We start from the raw sequence: 21,145 nt of genomic DNA, 5'->3' as shown, positions 1-21,145 counted from the left end.
TACCTAAACTGTGCCGGTCATTCCTGTCCATTCACAAGGGATGAAACTGTTTCAGAAATAAGGAAATTTCAAGGTTTTGCAACTGAACTCCTTGTGGCTAAAAATGCTAATATTCTAAAATCCAAAAGGCTTATATGCTACAGGGGAAAAAAAAAACAAAACAAAAAACCACTGGGCAAAACGAAGTCCCGATGTGGCAGCCTGTGAGCTCTCTTCACGGTCTTCATAAAACTCAGGGTGCTGCTCATCAGGGGAGCACTTGCCTACTAGAGAAGCCCCGGGTTCCAGCTCTAAGGGAAAAGATCTCAGTATTGCCCTAGCATCTATATTTATAAGTGTACTGAACGGTCAAAAGTTAAGCAGCACCAGGTCCTGCACTGTGCACGACAACAGCAGGTACAGACTGGAATTGCTTCTGCGATGAGGAGCGCTGGCCACCACCTCCTCCTACCACAGCACCCCAGTGTGCTGTAGAACGTCCTCCCTTCGCCAGACTTCACAGCACTGCAGTTCTCAGACTCAGCTCCAAGGAAATGAAATGTGAGCCATCTGGCCTGGTCTTTGCTCAGCACTATTTCCATGTCGTCTCAAGAATAACCTCCCAATGTGTTCTTTCCTGCATTCCACTTTGTGGTAAATAATTTAAAGCTAGACCAAGCTGACAACTACAGCTATTACTGATGACAGAAAACTAATGAAGATTCCTCTAAATCTGGAGCGGCTGGTGACACATGCCATGCCCACATCCACGACTCACAGGGTGCCTGTGGTCAAAGAAGTCGAGTGACCACCCGTCCTTGTACCCCACCACACTGAGGCCCAGAGAAGCTATCATTTATAATGAGGTCTCTTACATTCAGTAGATGGTGGGAATGCTCAAACTCGACCCGTGTCCTGGCTAGTGAGTTTGTGTGTGCAGAATCAAGCCCTCTGTTGATGCTTCCATTCAGGATCCCATTGACTCCACCGGGGCCTTTATGGTGGGGATGAGAACAGCCATTGCTGAGGAAGCCTCCGTGGACACTCCCATTGATCCGGGCTGCTCCTGAGAGCGTGGCATACTCTACCATCTGCCCGTTAATCTCTGACCCTTGATAGAGGTATCCTGGAGGATCGTATTCTGTTGAAAAGAATAAACAAGCCCAGAAGGAAAAGCAAAGTCAGATACTGAAGGAAAAATCTTCCTGCTGAGAAATGTTATTAATGAAATCACTAAGACATTACAAACAAGGCTAAAATAAAACATGCTAAACTGTTCTCACAATGCTCTGGTAAAGTTGCTGCTGTTGTTTCTTTAGAGTGAAGAGTAGCTTGGCATGCCGAGTGAACTCAGACTCTGCTAATAGAAGGAAAATTTTATCAGGGAGAATTACTCCCAAGGGAATAATGTGCAAAAGGAAATCATCCAAGCGACGGCAACGCTTAAGTAGAAGTGCTTAGACTCCCACGCGCTGCAGAGAGCTGAAAACAACTGTCAGAATACTGAGTCGAGAACGATCTAAACAGCAGTAAGCAGCACTTTTAGGTAAAAAAGGATGATGACATGTGTCCATCTGCTGGCTATTCAATAGCTCCTCTGTCATTGTGCATGCCAAGGGTGTGAGGTTCCAAAGGCAAAAAGGCGATTTTATTCCTTATATGAAAAACACTTGTGCAAATTCTGATTTCCAGAGGCACATCTGCCAGAAACATTTAGAAAAAGCAAAGCTATTCCTATGAATCCTAGCAACAAAACTCTACAGCCCTGGTGCCAGGCTCTTGCTAGGTGCTCTCCAAGTTTCTCCTGGTCCTGCTTTCCCCACAGGTGCGCTCCCTCCTGCACTGGTAACCTGTGCTCCTTCAGAGCAGGTCCTGGTTATCTTATCAGTAGATCTCCATTGTTTAGCAAGGTGTCTGACAGGCAGCAGACAATGAGTTTCTTCTGGTAGCATAAATAGCTGAATAAATACTCAAGATAATTTTCCATTTTGTAAAGATATTATCATCTCAAAGGAAAATGACTTCTTATCAGATAACCAGAACAATGCTTTCCTATTCAACACACACACAATTAGTAAAACTTTAGAACCATTTAAAGGCCCAATCAAATGGTCAGGAGCTTTGCAGCCTGATGTCATCAATCCAGTCATGCCTCTTTTAGAAGGCACTGTCCAATCAAAATACATGATTTTTCCCCCAAGAGTTACTAACTTAAAGGGGGAGAATCTGACAATGGTCCCTGCAAGTACTTATCACTATGGGTTTCCCCTTGCTTTTCTTCTATTTCCTTATTCTTGGGCCAAACAGGAAAACCTTCCCCTCACCGATGTCTGATAACCCTGCTTGACTTGGTTTTAGTGTTTCAAACGGTTGGGGACAGGAACAATAGTACCATCATCAACTTAAAATCATGCCTCTTACTTGATGTATTTGGGAGGCAGTATGCCACTTCAGAGTTGTGCAGGTATAGCAGTTAGAAACAGGGCCACGCTATCCCCGCTCATGACACCTACTGACGGTGTCTAACAGGCTTCATTCACTGCGCTCCTTTCTGTCAAGGCATTCCCTGTTGACCAGACTTGCACCAGCACAAAGATGTTCCTACAGAGATTCCAGAACCAATGCTTCAAGCACTCGTCCTCTTTGGTGGTCCAACAAAGTCAGGCTTTCCCAGCACCAAGACAGCTATTTACTCCGAAACCTGCTTAGCTTGGGCTTTGGTGTTTATTTCTATTGGGCAATTTAATTTGATGCTCCACTTACTTTGGCTGGCAGCATGAATGGTTCTAAAGTCACCCACCCCCTCTGAGTGGAGAATCTCTAACAGCTTTCATTCCAGGGCACAAATACATGAAAGTGTTAGGAATCAATATTTATTCTGACAATATTTTTTCTACCCATCTTTAGAAAAACACAAGGAAATACTTATGACTCACTCTGTATGGCACTCTGCTGGCGACTCTTCCACAAACACAGCGCAATGAAAACCATAAGAATGAGGACCATAACACCAAGCACACAGCCAACGATGAGGTACAACATATCACTGCTCCTGGCAGGGCTGGTCGCAGGCCCCACATGCCCTCCGTTTCCTGAAGAACTGGGAGGGGTGCTCAAGTCTCTCACGGGATACTCTGAAGCTCCAGGAACACGTTTTACTGGATGAAATATTAAAAAAAAAAAAAAATGAAGTCAGAGTGAATACAGAGTTTATGAAATGGACTCTCCGAAGGAGGTCTGGCTGGGGAGGCAAGCTGGTCTGTTTACACTCCTCACGGAGATGATATGACCACCAGTGAGTCACAAGGAGAGATCCAGAATTTGAAATTCTGACCAGCCAGAGTTTTAGTCCTCAAATTTTTGAGCAATTCTAAGAGCCAAGAAACATACAAATTGGGTCGACCCAAACAGCTGTATGATGATCTGCTGGGCTGGGCTCACAGAAGACTCCCCAGGTTGAACTAAAATACTTCAACTTATGAACAGAAAATAAAACAAAAACAAAAAAAGAAACACACAAAACAAAACTAAGTCTATGTGATATCTTTTCCTCTAAATTAGACTTGGAGTTAGTGTTTTATTCTCCTACCATTGAAAAAGGGAACATTAGACAATTAACTTTGAACTACGATAGCAACTGCATATAACCCAACACACCTCATGTGTCCTTCAAGTACCCCCAACGAGGCCACTAGAGTCCATATAGACACGGTCCTCTTTCCTACTTCATGGGTATTCTGGGCAACTGTGATCACAACTTATTTAACAAATGTGACACAAACTCCATTCTCCCCATCTGCAAGTCACATGTTCTTACAGCTCTAAATGTCAGAAAAGCCCCACTCCGTCGTAAGCAGAGTACAGTAGCTGACAGCCCAACCTCTGGAGCCAGGATCCCCAGGTTTAAACTCAACCCTCCCACTTACACCACGTTCACCTCCACGAACCAGTTCTGTGTTCAGAAGATAGAGATAAAAAAAAAGAGCTCCATCCTAAGGCTGTAACAAAAAGTGTTATGGTCTGAATTTGGCTGTCTCCAAACTCATGTAGAAATGTAACCACAAGATAACAACATTAGAAAATCTAATTGGTGATTAGGTAGTCAGGACTTTCTCTCCACCAATGGATCAACACCATTATTACAGGAGTGGGTTTAAATGTGGACTCCTTTTGTCTGGTCTAACTCACTTGCTCTTCCACCATGCTATGACACAGACTGGAGGCCCTGGCAGACTGTCAGCACTATGCCCAACTTCCCAGCCTCCAGTCAATAAACTCCCACTGGTTATAACCTGCAGCTGATAATGAGGGGTGCTATTCTGAACACAGCCACGTGACCAGAGAACACACTATGATACCGTCTCAGTCCCTTCCTTCTTTGTAGGGCTGGGGACAAACACACCACTTTGTACATGCTATGCAGGTGCCTTCTCTCTGAGCTACAACCCTAGACCAGTATTGTTTCATCTGGTGTCTGCTAAGATTTATGGATATAATTTTGTGTGTATATATGCATATGTGTGTATATATGTGTTCTGGCACCCTTAGAAGCCAGAAGAGCATTATATCCTCTGGAGCTAGAGTTATAGTGCGTGTGAACCACCCAGCATAGGTGCTGGGAACCAACTGTTATGTTCTGCAAGAATAGTCAACCTCTCCAGCCCGGCCTGGCAAGATTTTTAATGTTTTGGGTAAAGAGGTGACATACTTCATTTGATTATTCTGAGTGTCACAGCAGTCTAGAAACAAGCAAGAATTCCTAAGTGCATCACAATGCTGCCTTCAGAAAGGTACTCAGACATATAGGATCCAATGAAATTCAAGATAAGGTCCAGGTGGACAGATGGCTAATGCTGATTTCATGGAGAGCTTTTCAGCAGAAAGACACATGACTGAGAATTTCTAAGCAGGAACTAAGCCTGGCTTTGCAATTCAATCTTGAGTCTTTGTTTCCTTGTTTTATTCCTTTCCTCATCATCAAATAAAAACAATTGTAGCTGACACTATTGGCTAGTTGGAATATTCAACTTCCTCTTCCACACTACCCAAGCCTTCTTAAAAAGATCTTTCTTAAGGACCGGGGATGTAGCAGAACACAAAGCCCTGGGTTTGAGCCCAACACCACGTAAACTGAGTATGAGGCTGTGGGCCCATAATCTCAGCATTCAGGAAGGGCCGGGAGTTCAAGGCTACATAGGAAAACATGAGACACTGTGTAAACTAATGATGATAATAAACTTAATAATGATTATTATTATCTTCAAAAATAGGCACTACTGGATCTCAGCATGCCTACATGACTAGATGCAAAGCCAGATCCCTGGTTGGCTATGAGCAGGGCTGCACTCTGGACCCCACTGACACCTAGAGAAAGCAAAGAGGAAGGAGAAGACACAGAACTTCCTAAATGATCTCAAAGCTGGTTCCCTACTTCTCACTAAGCAATGGGACAACGGAAATCTGCAGTGGAGACGTTTGTGTCACAGACCATTGAGAAGAGTCCGAATGAGGTATAAAGACTTCCAATCTGCTTTATGAACAACCAGATTAACCATTTCTTCTGTCCCCATGTGGTGTTTCCTCCTTTTAAAGATCCCCCTATAGTCATTCTCTGGGTGCAGGCAGAGTCGAGAATGACAATTTAAAATCTGTGACCGTTATCTTAAACTTAACACATTATTAAACACGTAGTTAGTACATGCATCCATCACTCAAGAAACTGCTTTCAGCAGGTTGCCATGGCCTCAGTGTATCCTCCAGTCTTGGTCCCCAGTGTGGCCACGTAAAGAGGTGGGGCCTAGAGGGCACTCCCAGGGTTCCCGACTCAGAAGGAACTGCTTATGTTCTTGTGAGGTCCTAATGGTTCTCATGAGAGAGATCTTATAAAGAGCAGGCCTGCCCCTGTCTGACCTTCCTGGCTTTCTGTCTTGCCAGATGACCAGTTCCTCTCGTGTGCACTCCTATCCCTGTGATGCCGCCTGTCACAGGTCCTCACAGACCTGAAGAGCTATGAGGTAAAACAACAACCCCTCTCCTTATGAAGCCCTCAGACAATGCATTATCATAACTGTAACACAGGTGTAGTACTTTTCCTTAACCTTCTATAGTTTTAATTATATTTCAATTTTCATAGAAAGTAGCAAATATTTCTATTCTCTTTATGAAGAATAAGAAAAAAGAAGTGATGTATGATATATATATGGTCACATGGAAAGTAATGGGTACCATTACATAGACAATATTTTAGATAAGTGGTTCTATCCAACACAATATACTTCTTTGGGGGCAGTATAAATGCATGCATCTAGAAAGGTGTCCAAAGCAGAAATTTCCACACAGAACTATCCCCATAGTTCTAAGATGTCATCTAGTGTTTGGGATTCTAACACTGGTCAGGAAGGAATGCAGGCTTCCGCACGTGTCCTACCTTTGGTCTCGCAGATCATCACGTTGCTGAACTCGCTCTCCCCGCCTTCGTTAAAGCACTGCATCTTAATGTCATAGGAGGTTTCCGGCTGCAGGTGACCAATCGTGTGCCACTGCTTTGAACCTGGAAAAGAGATGCGAGAGGCAAGCTGTGGATACCACGCAGGCTTGTGACACAAATGTGCGCATTCCGTGCTTTCAGAATGAGATTTATCAGCAGCGTTCAGCATTTCACACAGCCTGTGAGATAAAACATCCTCCATGTGAGCCCTTTGACTGCATCACGGATGAACAGCATCTCTACTAAGTGGCACGTAAAACAGGTGAAGAGATGAACTCAGAGGGTATCTGGAGTGTTGGCAGCAATACTGGTTGTTATTAAAAATTAGTGAAAAGCCTTTAATAAAAATACATGGATAGGGGAAAAGTATCTCAAATCCTCATTTTAGTCCCGCAAGTCTGGCCACTATGCCCGCCCACTAAAACTCAGCAAACAGTGCATGCCTGACCCTGCGGTTGCAGGGAAGCCTTTCACAGAACCCTCGTCCATTGCCATGGACACATCACCGGCTGCCGCGGAGCCACAAAAGGCAAACAGCCGCTGTGCCCAAGACCGCTGTCCTTTTGAGTCAGAGCCCCAGAACTGCACAAGTGTCTCCACTATTAGGGCTTGTTATCTGTGGCATGCAGCCAACATTTCATCCAGAAATACTCCCAAACTGAGCACGCCAGTGTAAATCAGCCCTGTTCTCACTTTCATGGATCTGTGACAAACTTTCACAAACAGGGACACTTGTGCCAGATCTAATTAACTCTTCAAGTACTCTTAATCCCATTTAGAAATTGACTCTTCAGACTGTTTCCAGTGTTTCCTAGAAATCCAAGCATACCACCGACCGATTTAAGAATTAATTAAAGGGATAGAAAGAAACAAAAAAAACGCACCACACGCATAAGTCAAATGTGCTTGGCTGACAGGACCAGGATCACAGGCTCCTTTCTAATTCAACACAGACAAAAACACTTCAGCCCCTTTCCAAGTCACCACACGAAAACCCCTCATTCACACAGACTCGCGTTTTATAGGGGAGAAAATCTGCTTCTCTAAGATCAAGTGTCTCTGAGAAGCTTTAGGAGTGGGTTCTAGACTTGTAAAGAGATAACTCCCCTCACATCCCAATTTTTTTTTAAAAACGACGAACTGGTTAAAGCTGGAATGGGCCAATTTCTAAAATGCAAAAATTCCCCGTAAGACTATTCTTACTCTAGCCCTTTGACTTTTCTGATTCTATGCCCAACTATAAACATCTCCGCTAGACCCAGGGCACTCCCTTCGAGAACTAGTAATGGGATTCAGCTTCTAGCAATGCTTCTACTAATGGGGGTCTGGTTTTTAGGAGAAAACAGTTACAATTGACATCTGACATCTTCTTGGATTTGTATTTAGGTGTTATAGCCAATCTTTTCAATAGCAAAAATTATAGGTTGGCAAACAGAAGTCATTTTTATCCTTGACAAATAAGATAGCTATGTGCACTATTGTGTCTAAACCCAACCAATGAGTGTACACCCTGTGCTAAGCCTCAGGCTTAGGACTGCAGCACACAATGAGCTTTGTACAAGGAGATCTGGAACTCCTCTTAACAAAAATACTCCACACAAAAACACTGGCAGGCTGACAACATTTGTAGTTTACCCAAATGTGGCAAAGAATTTAGAGGATCTGATAATGTAAGAAATGCAAGTGTTCTTACTGTAGCATGGTCACTAAAGAGAGAATGAGGGAAAGGGGTGAGACCTAAATTTTGGATCAATACACACATAAGTAGCCAAAATCTTCAGAGAAAAGTGTGAGTACATACTGCAAAGGAACATTTTGTTCCTGGATTTCAGAGAATAGACCAATAGCTCCAGTTGCCACAGGAAGAATTTCAAATGAATAAACGTGAAAATAAGGAATAAGCAAATTACACAGCACACTGGATCCCGCTTAAACATCCAACCGCTCAGTGCGCTACATTTATAAACAAGCTGGCCAAGAACCGGGGAAACTCCATCTGAGAGACCTGGAGTGGCGGTAAACGCTCTTGAGTCCCAGGCTCACATCAGGTCAAAGATTCCTCTGAAGAGCACAGTTAAAACCTGTTAACCCACAGGGATTCCTAGAAAGTACAAGGAGGAAGGTGAGGAAGAGGGAAAGGGACCCAGAGAGCTATTCATGCCACTTAACATCGGCTTTGTTTAGAGCCATCTTATGCCAAATGTTTAACCAATGTCAAAAGTTTTCAAAATAAAAATCTGATATCCCCATTCTTCTAAATCATCTAAACTAAAACAAAGACTTAGACAGAACAAAATGCAGAAGTCATAATTATCTTTCTGTTTTTTCTAACAGCCTTTTGATTGACAGACAGTATGCAAACTGAAGAGCCACACACTATGTACAGCATACTGAATGTTCACAAACCAAACACACCCAAGGCACGGACGTCTAGACCACCAAAGAATGCCGCTGGCTTCCCACTGTCTCCTAATGTTCCTTAGGTTCACTTCTCTCCCTCAAGATGGCTACTGATGACTTCTGAAAGCAGAGAATAAAAGTGCCACTAACCTTCAGCAGGAAAGAAAGAACTGTTCCTTCATTCAAAATATCGTCATGTGCAGCTATCCTACTAAGCATAAAAACCCAGACTGCAAAGATTTTTATCATGTTACAAAAATAATTCCTCTGAATAAGCATTAAAACAAATCCTACAGGAGCTGGAAAGATGACTCAGAAGTGAGGAGCACTTGGCCATTTTGTAGAGGACATGGTTTGGTCCCAGCACCTATATGGCAGCTTACAATTGATCCACAACTTCAGCTCTAGGGGATCTGACTCCCTCTTCTGACCTCCGAAGGCACCAGGTACACATACATACATGTGGGGAAATATTCATCCATGTAAGATAAAAACATATAAAATCTCAAAAACAATCTGTAATATTTGATATTATATAGCATATTTAAACTAATTTTTAAAAAATCTATGTATTTAATGGCAGGAAGTAATATGGTAAATCCTAGGCCTAGGATAATTTTCTGACAAGATTTGCAACATGTATATGTATTTATGCATACAGGGTGTATGTATGTGTGCATGAGCTATAACTCACGGCCCAGCACATGCTAAGAACATGTGCTACCTCTGAACTACTATACATCCAATCAAGACATTCACTATTTCAAAAGGTCAGAATCTACACTGAAGACAGAGCTTGGAAGAAGTTTTCCTCCCAAATCAAGAAACCCATCTACAATACTACCAAGAATCAAGCATCTGGTTTGTACCTGATGCTTCCAGACTCCAGGAACCTGTGAGGGAACCTAGACATTTATGTCAGAAAGCTCTTCTCCATATCATTCCTTAGAACCAGCCATCTCGACTAAAGCAGCTCCTACCCCACACGAAGGTCTGCTGGTTCCCCAGCTCTCATGCTGGTCCCTGCCCCAGCCTGCTAGTCACCAGACGCTCCACTGTTCTTCCTCTGAACAAGTCCATCAATACCAAACGCATCACCACAGAAGGTGCAGGGAACACAGCAGAGGGAACAGAGATCCCATGTCCAAAGGAAGTTACTATTTGTAAGAGAAACATATAATTCCAAACACCGGTGCTCACATATCTAGACTTTGATAAAATGTTACGAAATAAACACAAAGGGCTTATTTTGGTTAGAACTCCAGGGAAGACCTGGTCTGAGGAAGAGACATGTAAAGTCCCAACAGAGAAGAGTGAGAACACCCATGCAGAGGGCTAGGAAAAGGGGACGGTGGGTGCAGAATGGTTCCTGCCACCAAAGGTGTGCAGCACACTTAAGATGTGATCACCCTAGTACAGAGAAACTGAGGAGACTTTCCTTTATAATGTAGTAAAGAGTTGCAGCTGATTTATACGTTCAGGTCACTGGTAACTAAAAAAAAAAGTCAATTTTTTTTTTCAGATGAAATACTGACCAGTCATCTTCTCCATACTTTTATACCTGTCTGTAAAACAAAATCAGGTCACTATAATATATATTACATATAGGTGTGTGTATGTGTGAAATATATACGTATACACATATGTGTAAATGTGTAAATATATGCATATATACCCACACACATATGTATGTGCTGTATATACACACATGTGTGTGTGTTGTGTGTGTATATATGTGTGTGTATGTGTGTGTGTATGTGTGTGTGTTGTGTGTGTATATATTGAGAAACTGGGTTTCATTGGAACAAACTTAATAGCCTGTGATGATGGGTCATGATGTTTAGCCCCTCCCCACAAAATCACTTATGCAGGGGCTCCGGCTTACCAAGGGACTCACCTTCAACAACATCCCTCTTGTAATCGCTGTCATTGTCACTGTCTGTCGGCCGATAATAGATATAAAATCCTTGAATGGGAGTGTTATTATTACTTGATGGAATATACTAGAAAACAGAAGCAAAGACTTGTCAAAGGCAAAAAGAAAAGTAACAACCAAATTTCCTTATGTGTATGGTAATGTTTCTCTAGCTTTGTTTTGCAATAAGTGGCCACTCTTTAACCTGATGCAGAGATATTTAAGCCTATATGAGCATTTAGCTTACTAAAGAACTAAACAAAACTAAAACAGTATACACTTCACTAGAAAATAGCCTATACTTCACTAGCTTCCAAAATAAATGTACACTTGATTCAAAAAGAATAAATCATAAAGTATCAATTAAGTTCATATCTGGATGAGAGCAGAAGAAACAATAATTTCACTTTAACCCTGCCTCTTAGAATATGTGCGTTAGGCAAACATGAGTGCCCTTCCGTTTCCCCACAGTTAGGAGTCCAAAAACTGGTTGCTCATAACATCACGTCATAAGGGCATTACAATGACAGAAACTGTCACTAACAAGATACCCATTCACCTACCGTCCACTTGAGCACAATCTGAGTATCGCTGACAGCCTCTGTGTATGCGATGTGAGGTCCAGTTATTGGGCGGTTGGAAAAGCGATTTGGGAAGCCAGCCACCTGGTAAGGACGGGATGCTGAGCTCCGGAAACTCTCACCATAATGGTTGATAGCAATGACTCGAAATTTGTACGTTGAACCTTGAGAAAATGGGCAAACACAAAACATTTTTAATAAAAACCTATAATGATATTATGCTGCATCTAAAGAATAAATTAAAATCTTAAAGCGAGTGTCCTCATCACTCAAATACAATCACTGAAGATTTTCAGTCTGGAATGTGTCACTTGGGTTCACCCATATCTAAAGCTGCTGTCGTTTCCCAACTAACTACATCTGTTCCCCACGGCAGAGAGTTAGACACTGACACCTGCTACCTCTGTATATTTAAAATTCCAGGAGCAGAAGTGGTCATGAGCTCAAACAAAAGTATACGTTTATTCTCACTTTTTTACAAGTCTCAAGGATTGAGGGTAAATGGGATTAGAGTAACAACTTAAAATCCAGAAATGAAATGGTTAAGGGGCGGGGGATGTAGCTCAGTGGTAGATCAAGCACAGGCGTTGACTTCTATTTCCACCACTGAAACAACAGCAACAGCAACAAACGTATGACACACTTAAAAAGTTAGATATAAAATGAGGGGTGCAGCGCTGTGCTTAAGGCAAGATTCCAGGGCATATAAAGATACGGAGAAGAAATATGCCAAAACATAAACAGTCTATGGATGGGTATAGTTCTCTTCTTCATATTTTCCTTCTTTTCAAATTTTTCCATAGTAAGCATTTGTTACCTCAAAAAATAGCCAAAAAAAAATATTACCTGGTTCTAAACTACGAACTTCGACAGAAAGTTTGGAAGGAGGGATATCTTCGGCGGCCACCAGCCAATCACTAGTCCTCATCCGTTTATACTCCACCTTGAAAGCTGTGATGGGCGAGCCACCATTTGCCCGGGGAATCCAAGTGACATAGACGGAGGTCTCTGACGCTGTAGAGATAGTAGGCCGATCTGGCGCCTCTGGGACTGAAAATTGAACATTCATTTCACCATCACCATGGTGTCAGAGACAGGAATAACCTACAAATACTATGAGGGATAAACCCCAAACCCTGTGTTAAAGGTCCCTCACCAACTTTTTTTTGTCATAGCAAATAATTTACAGCCTGTTTCCCTGTCCTGTTTAAAATCTAATAAAAATGTACAGGATAGGAAATACAGGAAACTGGAAGGAAGGAAAGTCGAATGATTACAGATATGATAAATAATTCACAAAGAAAGAGCTAATGAATATGATAGTTTCTGCTATTCTATTTTAGAATTATGACTAAAGCCAGGTGCAAGCAATTATTTAATTTTGGTTATGGTATATGAACAATTCTCATAAATGTTTTCTTATTTGAAATGTTTTGAGAATTCCGTAAAAGAAACCCCAGAACCTATTGATGGTTACAGTAACTGTGACTCTTACCCTCCTCGAATACACCTCAAGGCTTCAGGAATTGCTGCTCTGAAACAGTCTGTCAGCGCATGCACAGATAGACCAGGACAACACTGGCATGGTAACGAGGGAAGGAGAGGATGAGAGAGAGACGGCAGCTGTGCCAGAGAGACAACACTAACAGAGAAAAGCGGGCCGGAGAGCTCATGCACAATGGCTTGCTGTGGGCACGACCACAAGACACAGGTTAGGACTAGACCTTGTGGCAGATGGGAACATCAGGAGTGAGGTCCCCAGCACTTAAACCAAGGGCCTAACTTCCCTTGCTGAACAAGCAAGCCGGTGGTTGTAACTGGCTTCCTTCGTGACTCCTACAAGAATGGCCCACAAAATAGTTAACCGAACCCCATTAAACTGCCATTCTGCTTTCACATCAGCCGCCTGTGAATCCTGTGGACATCTGGCTTTCAAGGCCAGTGGGTCCTCTGGAGTGTTGGTAGTAAGTTGCTAAAGCTGGACACGGAAGGCTGGCCTGGCCACGGTATTGGGGCAGCCACTATAGAAGCCTTATCTTTCTCTGAGTCCATGCTTCTCAAGCAACTTGTTACATCTCTGCATTGATTCAACCCTCATTTCCAAGGCATACGAAGGAAGTCACACTGAACATGGCACTTGTATGCAGAAAACCAGGGTGTTTTACACAACAGATGGCTTGCGGGACAAACAGACGGAGGCACTGGCAGGCAACTGTGGGCGGTACTTACTGTATTCCTTTCCAGTAGAAAGCAATGGAAAGAAACGGAAGGAGCAGAAATGTTAATGCGGCTCTTTATCGAAAACCAAGCGACTTTCTCAGGGTGACTGCGCAAGGTTCAAACTCACCAAGTGCCACAGGTCAGACAGGAAGGAGAGCCACTGAGGAGAACATGTCTACAGGGAAGAGCACACTGTCCCTTTCACACAGCAGCTCCACTGGCTAGCACACAGAAACCTCAGAGCCTGTTACCTCGTCTGAAGAGCACACAAGCTCTCCTCCTCCAGAAGCAGTTATACACAACAAACGAATCATTTCACATGTGCATTTCAGATTGGAGGATTCCAAACTCAGAAGCTTCACCTACAATCCTTTATCATCCATCCTCCTTTGAAATAACCTCTCGTGCCCATTCCCAACCTTCCTCCCGCCCATTCAGCACAAAAAGAACCTCGCCCTGAGGAAACCACTTCATGATCCTGGAATCTCCCTTGTCAGGCTAAGGACGAGGACTCTTCATAGCTCCCAGGGAAAGATTACATTTTTATAATGTCTCACTACAGTTTATTTATATATTTATTCATATATGTATGTATTGTGGGTAGAGAGGCATATGACACAGCACATGTGTGGAGGACAGAGGACAATTTGCACTATCCATTTCTCATCTTCTTTCACTGCGTGTGTCCCAGGGGTTAAACTTGGGCTGTCAGGTAATAAGTGTCCTTACCCACCGGCCAAGATTATACTTTTAAGTGTATCATAAAACACCTACCTGCTTCCTTACACTACCATCGTCCCTGACGGCAATAAGCCACACTAACTGAACACAACACGTCATCTGCCCATCTGCATAAGCTATCTTGGCCTGTCTTGCTCCTTCATCTGAGGCATCATTCTTGTCTCCTGAGGCTCAGCTCAAATTGTTGAGCAGCTGTGTGAACCACCATGTTCCCTCCTTTGTATGGAGGTGAGTTGCACACTCTCCTGAGGTTCCAAATCACCAGGAGTATAAGCACAGGCGGAATTGACAAACTGGCTGTGACTGGTGTGCCTGTGTATATCCATTCTACTGCTATAGGCTGAGCTGTCTCTTCATTTTCTAGCAGTTTACTGGTGTGTGTGCTCTGATGTCTGTATCACCCACTCTGCTTTAAATCCTTGAAAGCAAGGATTATTTTATCTCTGCTGTACTGGCAATCAGTAACTTCTACATGTTGGGTTAAGTAAACAGTAAAATTTTTGCCTATGAGGTGCAGTCTTAACTCTTATAAAGTTGATATTCACATAAGTAGTATACTTAAAGTAACTGAAAAGTAGCTCTGAAGTGAAAGTCCTTGGATAAGTAAGGTTTGACTTCAGGCCTAAACAAGCACATGCACACACGTGCCCAAATACACACACACACACACACACAAAGCAGCTATGCAGGGTAGAACATAACCTAAATAACACATGTCCCATTCTATCCTATCTCCCCAAGTGAAAAAGTCCACTGACATTATAAACGAACGAGATGAAGATTCTTTACCTCCGCTATGCCTAGAGGAATCCGTAAGCACAACTCCAAAATTGCTGTTGGAAGCCTCTGAAATAACAGGACGCTTAGGGATGCCCACAGGTAGAAAGGATGCCTGGGTGTTTTTTGACGATGTAATTTTTTCTGTAAAGTATTTTTTTAAAGAAACAATAAGCTTATATATGTAAAATAAAACCAAAACAAAAAATTATGAAACATAACCAGCTATAAAGATGTCTGTGTCTAAACACAATACCTCCCTTTTACTTAGCTCATGTCAAGAACTGGGGCAAAATTGCTTTGTCTTTCTCTAGTATCATTAAAAGAAAGCTAAATGTCTTTCTTCATGGTACTCCTTGAATTGACACGTGGAAGAAACAACTGTGATGTATGGCTTTGATGTACGCTTGCCACAAGTTAGAGTCACCCAAGAAGGGAGCCTTGAGTGAAGAACTGCCCAGCTATCCTCACTGGTGTGGAAGACCCACCCCAGGCCTTCCGGTAGCAGACCAGATCTGCTCGCTTGGCTTCCCTTTGCAGCTGAGTGGACTCAGCCAGCTGCTGCTACTGCTCATTCCAGTGTTTCCAGTGTCATTGCTGATGAGGACAAACGCTTTCCAGGAACCTTCCAGGTTTTCAGCACCAGACTGGGACTGCTGAGGCTGCAATGCTCCTGGCTGAGAAAGTACCAGGTTGTTGGCTCTCCGGTGAGAGTCAGCACTGTGAGGCTGCTCCAACTGCTGAGCCACTGGGCCTCCAGGACCAAAGCCACCTGAGGTTCTCAGCCCGAGAGACACTAGTGTTACCACTTAATGTGAGCTACTTTAACAAAGTCTATGTCATGTCTTCCTATGTCTATGTCTGTCTATGTCCATCTCTGCCTATGTCTATGTGATTGTGTATATGTCCATGTCTGTCTATGTCTATATGTATGTGTATGTCTGTTTATCTATGCATGTCTATGTCCATCTTTACCTATGTTTGTCTAGTGTATGTGTATATCTATGTCTATGAACTTGTACTGGATCTGTTCTAGAGAACCTTGACTAATACAACAACATGAGAAAGAAGCCATATAGGGACTTGAAAAAAGGTTCTGATTAGCCCAATTTCCTTTTTGTTGCATGTATTCATTCCAAAATAATATTTATAATTATAATTAAGGAGCTTCTGTTGTTTTTCCACAGAAAAATGCCACACTGAATTTTAATGTTTCAACAAGTAAAAGTGAAATTGGGTTTGGTATTTTTTTAGTTTTTAAACAGGAACAGTGGCTATAGGCCAGACTATAAATAACTAGGACTGAGTGGTGAAAACTAACTGAAGATTCATTTAAAATGGGAAGTACCCAACAGTGAATAAACAAAAGTCCTTTCCCAAAGCCACTGGATGCGTCCTTCCCAATCCTCAGAGACCATTTCCCTTACAGCACTGTGCTATGGAATATTTGTTTAACTATGGAAAGATGTGTTGAATTTGTTTAACTATGGAAAGATGTGTTGCTGTTTTACTTTGTGTAAGGCACCTTATGGGTCTAATAAAAAGCCGAGTGGTCAATAGTGAGAGAAGAGGTATAGGCAGGACTTCTAGGCAGGAGAGTAAGTAGGAGGAGGAATTTAGACCCAGAAAGAAGGAAAGAGATGAGACAGCAGGGGCCAGACAGACAGAGGAAGCAGGAAAGTAGGGCATACAGAACAAAAGGTAAAAAGCCCTGAGGCAAAATGCAGATAAATTAGGAACAGGTTAAATTAAGTTTAAAAAGCTAGTGGGACAAGCCTAAGCGAAGGCTGAGCATTCATAATTAATAATAAATTTCCATGTCTTTATTTGGGAGCTGGTTGGCGGCCCAAATTCCACCTACAACACTGGGGTAGAGCATGCTTCTTTGGGGTTCCCCTCTCTACCTCTGAATTATTTTCCTGTATTTGGTTCACTCCAGAATGGCCTCTTCTACCTGGACTCCCCTCATGAAATGCTCATCAAGACGATCCTTCTGGAATTCTGTCACGGTGCTGTTCACATTGTCTTTCCCCTACCCTACCCTCCTCCATTACACCTGACTCCATAACTCCAGCCCAAATGTTCCAGCTCCTCCTAGCTCACTGGGCATCACCAGCAAAGACTGGTCAAGTTCCACAGAGTGCAATGTGACACAACCACACTGTCACACAGGGACAGACATCGTCCCTCTTTGCTCATCACAGTGGCCCTTTGGTGTTTCTGGTACGCACACCAAGCACTTCATTTCCCCTGATGTGTAAAGGTTTTCTACTTCCCCTTCTCTAAACAACTCACTGCTGACTAATCCTGCCCATACCCTGGCCAACTGTTTACAGTAACTCAGACACTTCCCAAGTCCATCCCTGAAGTTACTTCTTTGTTAACACCACGCCCAAGGTGCTTAGAACTTGAGCACATGCTCCTCCCACTGAGCAGCACATAAACTCCATAAGACGAGCGTTGTTGATTTTCTGTACTGCCCAATGCACGGACAGCATTTCGTAAGTCCCAGAACCACACTGGACTTTGTCTGGAATGTGAGCTGAGTGTGCACTTCACCTTCCTCATCAGAGTGTAAGCTGCACTGGGCCGGATCTCGGCCTGACTACCTTTTATACACCTGCCATGCCCACCTTAATGCTGCTGATCATGAACTGCAAAAATGTGTGTAGACATAAGACAACATACATAATACAACATACATTACAATACAATGGAATAAATAATACAACCCCTTAAGTGTAGCCCCCAAAAGGTGTGGCAGTATGCAAGCATAATGGATTTGTATCTTAGTTTTGTTTTTTTTTTTTTTTTGGTTTTTCGAGACAGGATTTCTCTGTGGCTTTGGAGCCTGTCCTGGAACTAGTTCTGTAGACCAGGCTGGTCTCGAACTCACAGAGATCCGCCTGCCTCTGCCTCCCAAGTGCTGGGATTAAAGGCGTGCGCCACCATCGCCCGGCTGGATTTGTATCTTAGTATTTCTACTCTCCAACAGGATTCTTACTAATAAATTGACATGAAGTAGCCAGTTCACTCTGCTGGAAGACGACGCTCACCTTTGCTGGTCCGGAAGGTAAGCATGGCAGGCTGGCCTTCACCAGCTGCACTTCTGGCCACCATCAAAACTTCATACAGACTCGATGGCTCCAGCTCAGTTAGATGCAGCTCGTTTTCACTTCCTGGGACACGAACCGTGTGCCAGTTGCCCACTGCACCAGTGCCGTCATCCAGCTGCTCAAGAGAGACCCAGAATAGTGAGAGACGGCGAGCAAGAAACCTTCCCCCCTCGTTACAAAACTCTAGTATTCGTTTGCAGAAGTGATGCACTGTTGTCAGCAACAGATAAAGCGCCATTTGTCTTATGAAAGGTATTACTGTCGCTAAATAGGAGGACTTGTTAGACTTTGCTTTAATACAAGCCTGCCTGCAGAAAAAAAAAATCACCCAGAGAATCTATCAACAGATAGAAAGGCCCAAGCACAACCAAAATAAATAACCAAACCATTTAAAATTCGACTCCCAAGAGGCCAGACTGCAACACAATGGTCATAGACATGGCCTGGGGGCCTTGCTCAGGCAGGTATCCTTTATTTGATGAGTATTCTACAATCTTAGCAAAGGACAGAACTAAGGTTTACAAAGCAATTTACAGGTTTGATGCCCAGGGGGTTAAAACAAGAGGTTTGATAGAAGATGGTTACGTGGTAAGGCTAGAGCCAGAGCTCGGTGGTAACCACTAGCCTCGAGTTCCGTCCCCAGCACAGGGTGGGAAGGAGGGAAAGACAGGGAAATGTTATGGTTACTTTGGATTCATCCTTCCAAATTTGGGGGGTATTTATACTTCATTCATACTGGTTTTCTAAGATCTGTCAATCCAGCCTGACTGGTGGAGATACCACCAACAAACTTACTCTAGAACACTCACCTTTCTACCCTCCCACAAATGTAAAGCATAAGCAAATGTCTCACACATACATAAGGTTAAGGAATGAGAAATTAAGAATGAATGGGAAGGCTTTACCTTTCGGTACTTCACAAAATAGGCATTGATGGGCAGTCCGCCATCCCTCCCTGCCCTCCACACCAGGTTGTACGTGTCTGGCATGTGGGTCTGTGGGGGGCTCAGGATGTTAGGAGCATCGGGGACGGAGGCGTTTTTCTCTGCGGGCAGCTCCACTCCACTGGAATGCACCTTCGCTGGAAACAAGTGCAGCAAGCTCGACTCTGGAGCATCTCTTGGATCTCGTTCATCGTTCTGAGTCGCTTCAGAAGGTGTGACCGACTCTGCTTTGGTATTTGTTTCAAAAGGAACTGCATAGAAGGGGACAGGAATAAGGGAAGACGGCTTGAAGAAGTTCACTTTTCTAGCATCTTCTACAAAGTTAATATCAGTGCTTATGCTGACATAATAAGCACAACTTGAATCAAGACATTAAAACAAGTACCATTTCCCAGCACTCAGGAGTCTGGCAGGCAGATCTCTGTGAATTCGAGGCCAACCTGATCTACAAAGTGAAATCCAGGACAGCCAGGATTGTTACAAAGAAACTTTGTCTCGAAAAACAAAAACAAAAAACAAAACAAAAACAAGCCACATTTTACTGTTTCAGCGTGACATCTAATTTCTATTATCAATCTGTCTACTCATGGGAAAGCAGAGGGATTGTTTGGGGAACCAGTAGCAGGGCACAATAGCTGACTAGTGAAATACTTTCATTTTTACTTAGCTTTGTATTAATATTCAGTTTTTTCAGGAACAATTTAGTAACTCAGTTTAAAAGAACCTGGTGAGTCCAACACAACAGATGATGCATTATTCTACTGGGAACAAAGTGACTGAAAAGATCATCAGGAGAGTGAGATGGCTCAGTTGACAAAGGTACAGGCCCGACAACCTGGGCTCCATCTCTAGAACCCACATAGTAGATGAGAAACAACGCTTACGAGTTGCCCTCTGACCCCCACATGTACACCATGGCATGCACACCCATCTCCACATACACGATAAATAAATGTGGTGGGATTTTTGTTTGGTTTTTAATGGTCAGCATTGTTCTCTCACCATCTGGGAAGCTAGTTCCCAGAGTTACTTCCCAGAATTCCCACATAAGCACTGCCCTCCAGCCCGGACTCTCAGCTTCAGCTTCAGGGAGCCCTAGTCCTTCTGTTTTTACTTTTGTTCTCAGGGTTTGGCTGCCCCACAGACATGTGCCAGCTGATCTCGTGAAGAGATTTCACAGACAACAGAGATGGAGATGAAGGTCCACGTCCACAAAAGTCCACAGGAGAGTGAAGCTACTTTGGCTGTGTCCTCTTATAGTCAAGTTACAAATCACTGGCCCCAAGCAAGGCGAAACAAAGAACACCCCAGCTGCATCTAGCTGACTAGCAGAACAGAACAGAGTGCGAAGGAACAGCAATGGGGCTGTGCCACTGATCTGAGCAGTCAGTACTCGTTAACAGGTATCACACTTATGAGGTTTAATCTTAATGAGATCAAGAACCTTCACAGAAGTAAACCTCTGGGCATGCTCATGGGGGAGTTTCCAGGCTGAATTAACTGCAGTAGGAAGACCCGTCCCCAAAATGGGTAGCACCATTCTATGGGTTGGACCATAGAATGCCAGCTGGGTACCAGCATTCCCACACACCCCTTCATGGCTGAAGATAAAATCCCAGCACAGAGGAAGTAAGGTGGGCACAAAATCCCACCACAGCCAAGGAGCTAGAGCCAGGATAGCTGCTGGGAGAGGAAGACACAGTTTTGTTTTGTTTTTTTTATGTTAACCACATAGCAGGGCAGGCCCCACTCTCAAAACTAGCTGGGCAACACAAACTGGACTCGATAAGGGGAAAAAGAAATCTCAAAGTTGGGCAGGAAGTGATGGGAAGGTGAAGGATCATGATGGGAATAGTTGGAGAAGGGAGGGTGAATATGTCCAAAAAGAGTGCTATGAAAGTCTCAAAGAACTAATACAAATATCATTTAAAAATTGACAGTCTAAAGCTTAGCTTCTACAACCAACAGAATTTATAACATATAAA

General features: G+C 43.3%; 1 protein-coding gene across 7 annotated transcripts in view; it reads right to left on the bottom strand.

Annotated features, from left to right (window-relative positions):
- Cdon (cell adhesion associated, oncogene regulated) overlaps positions 1 to 21,145 on the bottom strand; it is an 88,958-nt gene that overhangs the window by 20,536 nt on the left and 47,277 nt on the right. For all 7 annotated transcript variants that reach the window (XM_057768639.1, XM_057768640.1, XM_057768638.1 and 4 more), the window contains exons 9-17: positions 19,122 to 19,411; positions 18,157 to 18,331; positions 15,113 to 15,244; positions 12,209 to 12,412; positions 11,345 to 11,526; positions 10,764 to 10,869; positions 6,407 to 6,529; positions 2,916 to 3,137; positions 855 to 1,120 (exon numbers count right to left, since the gene is read on the bottom strand). In XM_057768639.1, the coding sequence (XP_057624622.1) occupies positions 855 to 1,120; positions 2,916 to 3,137; positions 6,407 to 6,529; positions 10,764 to 10,869; positions 11,345 to 11,526; positions 12,209 to 12,412; positions 15,113 to 15,244; positions 18,157 to 18,331; positions 19,122 to 19,411 (1,700 nt within the window). The remainder of the gene's footprint in view (positions 1 to 854; positions 1,121 to 2,915; positions 3,138 to 6,406; positions 6,530 to 10,763; positions 10,870 to 11,344; positions 11,527 to 12,208; positions 12,413 to 15,112; positions 15,245 to 18,156; positions 18,332 to 19,121; positions 19,412 to 21,145) is intronic.

Source organism: Chionomys nivalis, chromosome 4 (assembly GCF_950005125.1).
Source record: "Chionomys nivalis chromosome 4, mChiNiv1.1, whole genome shotgun sequence".
In the NCBI taxonomy this organism is placed as follows: Eukaryota; Metazoa; Chordata; class Mammalia; order Rodentia; family Cricetidae; genus Chionomys; species Chionomys nivalis.
The sequence above is the reverse complement of the archived record's forward strand: the minus strand, read 5'-3'. Positions and strand labels throughout refer to the sequence as shown.